Source organism: Triticum aestivum, chromosome 3B (genome assembly GCF_018294505.1).
Source record: "Triticum aestivum cultivar Chinese Spring chromosome 3B, IWGSC CS RefSeq v2.1, whole genome shotgun sequence".
NCBI classification, from domain to species: Eukaryota; Viridiplantae; Streptophyta; class Magnoliopsida; order Poales; family Poaceae; genus Triticum; species Triticum aestivum.
Window position 1 is genome coordinate 444,299,152 of NC_057801.1, and position 3,275 is coordinate 444,302,426.

Sequence of the window (3,275 nt, forward strand, 5' to 3'; positions counted from 1 at the left end):
TAATTTTACCTTTTAAATATTTTTTAAATATTGTTTTGGAAGGAAACTTATAACTATAGCGCACGATCCATTTTTCTTTGATACAGGCGGCGATCCGGATTGCAAATAAACACCCACTATAATCATATAGGGAAAAGAAAACATCGAGAACTACACATGCATACCTCTGAATACGTCGCAGGGGAAAACAACAGATTTCTCATCGCAAGTGTGAGAGAAAGCGAGAGAGGGAGAGGGAGGACAGAGGGAGAGAGAGACGTCTTAGGATTAACCACATTCTAACACGTTTTGGTTTGTGTGAACACTAAGGCCATCGCCGGCGAGGGTGGGAAGAAGGATAAGCGGCAACACAAATATGATGTGTCGCTAAAATAAAGGAGATGGACCTATTGTGGTCTTGAGTGATGGTTGTTCGGTTGAGAGTGTGTATTGTGTTTTTTCTCCCGTTGCAACGCACGGGCTCTTTTGCTAGTAATAATAATAAAGCACCGTGGGTTTCCGTCGTCCGTTACCCTTATTTGCAAAAAAGTCCCTAGAGTTTGTTGAAATCAACCCGCAGTCCATCTTTAAGTCATACCGAACCGTTTTTTTAGTTTTCTCAGAAATCCCCCTGAGCTTTTAGGTAATCAACCCGCCGTACATATTTGAGTCATACGAATCGTTTTTTTCTGTTTTAACAGAAAACCCCCTAACCTTTCGGTTAAACAATCCGCAGTTTATCTAAAACAAAATTATCCATATCTTTTAAATCGTAACTTTGATTTTAACATATTTTATATGAAATTTGATTAGAAAAATGTGTAGAATCCAAATATGTTGTTACTTTTAGCTGTTAAATATTTCTAAACTATTAATTTGGATGCAAACTTAATCTATAGTGCACGGTCCGATTTTTTTGCCGCACTGGCGGCGTTCCAAATTGTAAATAAACACACATTAAAACCAGATTGAGAGGGAAAAAACATTGATAACCATGCATGCACAACTCTGAAAAACCTCGCACGGAAAAACAACATTTTTCTCATCTTATTCTCAGTGATTGTGTGCGTGCGAGCGCGCGCGCGCGTGTGTGTGTTTGTGTGTATGTGTGTGTGAGAGAGAGACGCCTCAGGACTGACCACATTCAAATGTGTTTTCGTTGTGTGAGCATTGAGACCATTGCCGGGAACACAAATGTGATGCCATTTTAAAATAAAGAGCATCTACATATTAAGGTCTCAAGTCGTGGTTATTGGGTTAAGAGCGTGTGTGTTTTTCTGTCCCGTTGCAACGCACGGGCTCTTTTGCTAGTCAATCCTAATTTCAGCATCCAACGTCGAGCTGGCGACAAAACCATATCGGTCCAAGTATTCACATTTCATCCCAACAAACGTGTATACATACACAACTAAATCTACGGAACAAATTAAGCGCAAACTTGCAATGCTTAACCCGAGCATCTTCAGAACTTAAACACGGGGTTCGCAGAGTAGCCGGCGGCCAACGTCGAACGACACGAAGGCATCGATGCAGGCGTACCGGACCTGCTCCCATGACAGGTGCGGCGCGGCCCACTTGCTCATTGTCACCTTCTTCGGCTTCTCGATGAGAGTGTCCATCACCTCTCGCGCTAGGGTCTTGAGCCCTGCCTGCCGGAGCTCTGGTCGGCCGAGCACAACCGCCGCGACCTGAGGCAGGTCCATCGTGTGGGCCACCTCAAGGTTACAGTCGTCATGCAGCCGCTTGACGTCGCCACCCGCCCCGACGGCGACGAAGCAGAAGTCAGGGTTGGCGAGGAAGGCCGCGAGCTCGGCAGGGATGTAGTCGGCGTGGAAAATCTGGTAGACAAGGCAGCGGTCGCCGACGCAGAGCTGGAGGACAGCGATCTGGTACCGGGGCTTCCCGCCGGTCTCAGAGATTTGGTGCCACTCCGTATCGAGGCCGACGACGAGGCAATGGAGGTGCTGTTGGACCTCCTCCAGGCCTTGCTGCTCTTGGACCTTGCTGAGGCTATTGTGGTCATGGATCTCTTTGCAGAATAGTTCCTGGAGCTCCCGGAGAAAGAGCAAGACATCACAGGCAGACGACGTAACGGTGGTCCGGATCACGGTGCCGTCGTCCATGACGACGTCCGCGTCTACCCTTGAGCGATGACGAGGTGCCACTGGTTGCTCAGTTGGTTGAGGCGGTGCATGGTACGTGATTGCCATTGGAAGAGGTGGATCCCGGCTTTGGGTGTTATTACTCGTCGTTGCGCCGGCTTATATAGGGCAAGAATTTTCCTTTCTCGAATGACATATAGAGCAAGGTTGGTACGAGCTAGTAGTTTGGACCGCTCTGCCCGCACATATATATGCGGCGAGGCGAAGCGTGGGCTGAAATGAACTCTGACTCGTGCTCTGAGTCCGAGTAGGTTTTGGTGGTCTACGCGCTGTGCTTAATGAGCACTAATGTGTTAGAAGCATAATTGTGTTAAAGTAGAGATATAAGAAGATAGAGTAGGTTTTGAGGAACTACAGTACAGTATAATATTTAAACATGCGACGATTTATCTTGTACTTCAAGTCAATATCCTCAGACGACCCTCAAAATCCATTGAAAATCGATGCAAGATTTATCCGACACACACGGCCGGGGGGCGACCACGCGCGCCACGGCAGACTCCGAGTCACGGAGGCCCATCGCACGGAGACTCCCTGCTATCCGATCTACACAGACAGGCGACAGCGAGGGCGCGGCCGCACAGCACGCTCAGGAGCAGCCTCGGCCGGATCCAACCCGATCTCCTCGCGGCGCCATACGCACCGAACCGGCCGCAACTCCCGCAAGCAAATGTCCAGCCGCCTTCATCCTCCCCGTCAAACAGCAACGTGCAAATCAAGGCGCTTCGAGCCAGCGGCGTGCAAGTACATGCAGCCACCACTACGCGGCGCTGCAAATCGAGGCGCTTCCAGCTACGCTGAATTGAGCATTGAATACAAATTCGTTTGTTTGGTTGTTTGCCAAATTGACTCATGAAATCCCAGTGAGATTTCAATACCAAATCATGTTTGGATGACAAACTGTAGAATTGCATAGTTTTCTTTTTCCTTTTTGAAATTAGAATTGTGTAGTTACACGAGTATGAATTATGGTTTGATCTACATGCCAAACAAACACATATATTAGAAAAATGCTTCACGTCAGCAAAATAATATTCTCGCAACAACAAAATGATTCTCTTATGATAACAAAACACAAATTCTTAACAGAGGGAACAATAATTTGGGAATAAATATCATCATGTACACAGAAAA

The 3,275-nt window shown here is 47.1% G+C and overlaps 1 protein-coding gene across 1 annotated transcript; it reads right to left on the reverse strand.

Moving 5' to 3' along the window:
* Positions 1–1,366: 1,366 nt before the first annotated feature.
* LOC123065499 (Werner Syndrome-like exonuclease) lies at positions 1,367–2,286 on the reverse strand. The gene has a single exon (XM_044488763.1). The coding sequence runs from the start codon at positions 2,187–2,189 to the stop codon at positions 1,449–1,451; it is 741 nt and encodes a 246-aa protein (XP_044344698.1). The 5' UTR covers positions 2,190–2,286; the 3' UTR covers positions 1,367–1,448.
* Positions 2,287–3,275: the final 989 nt, after the last annotated feature.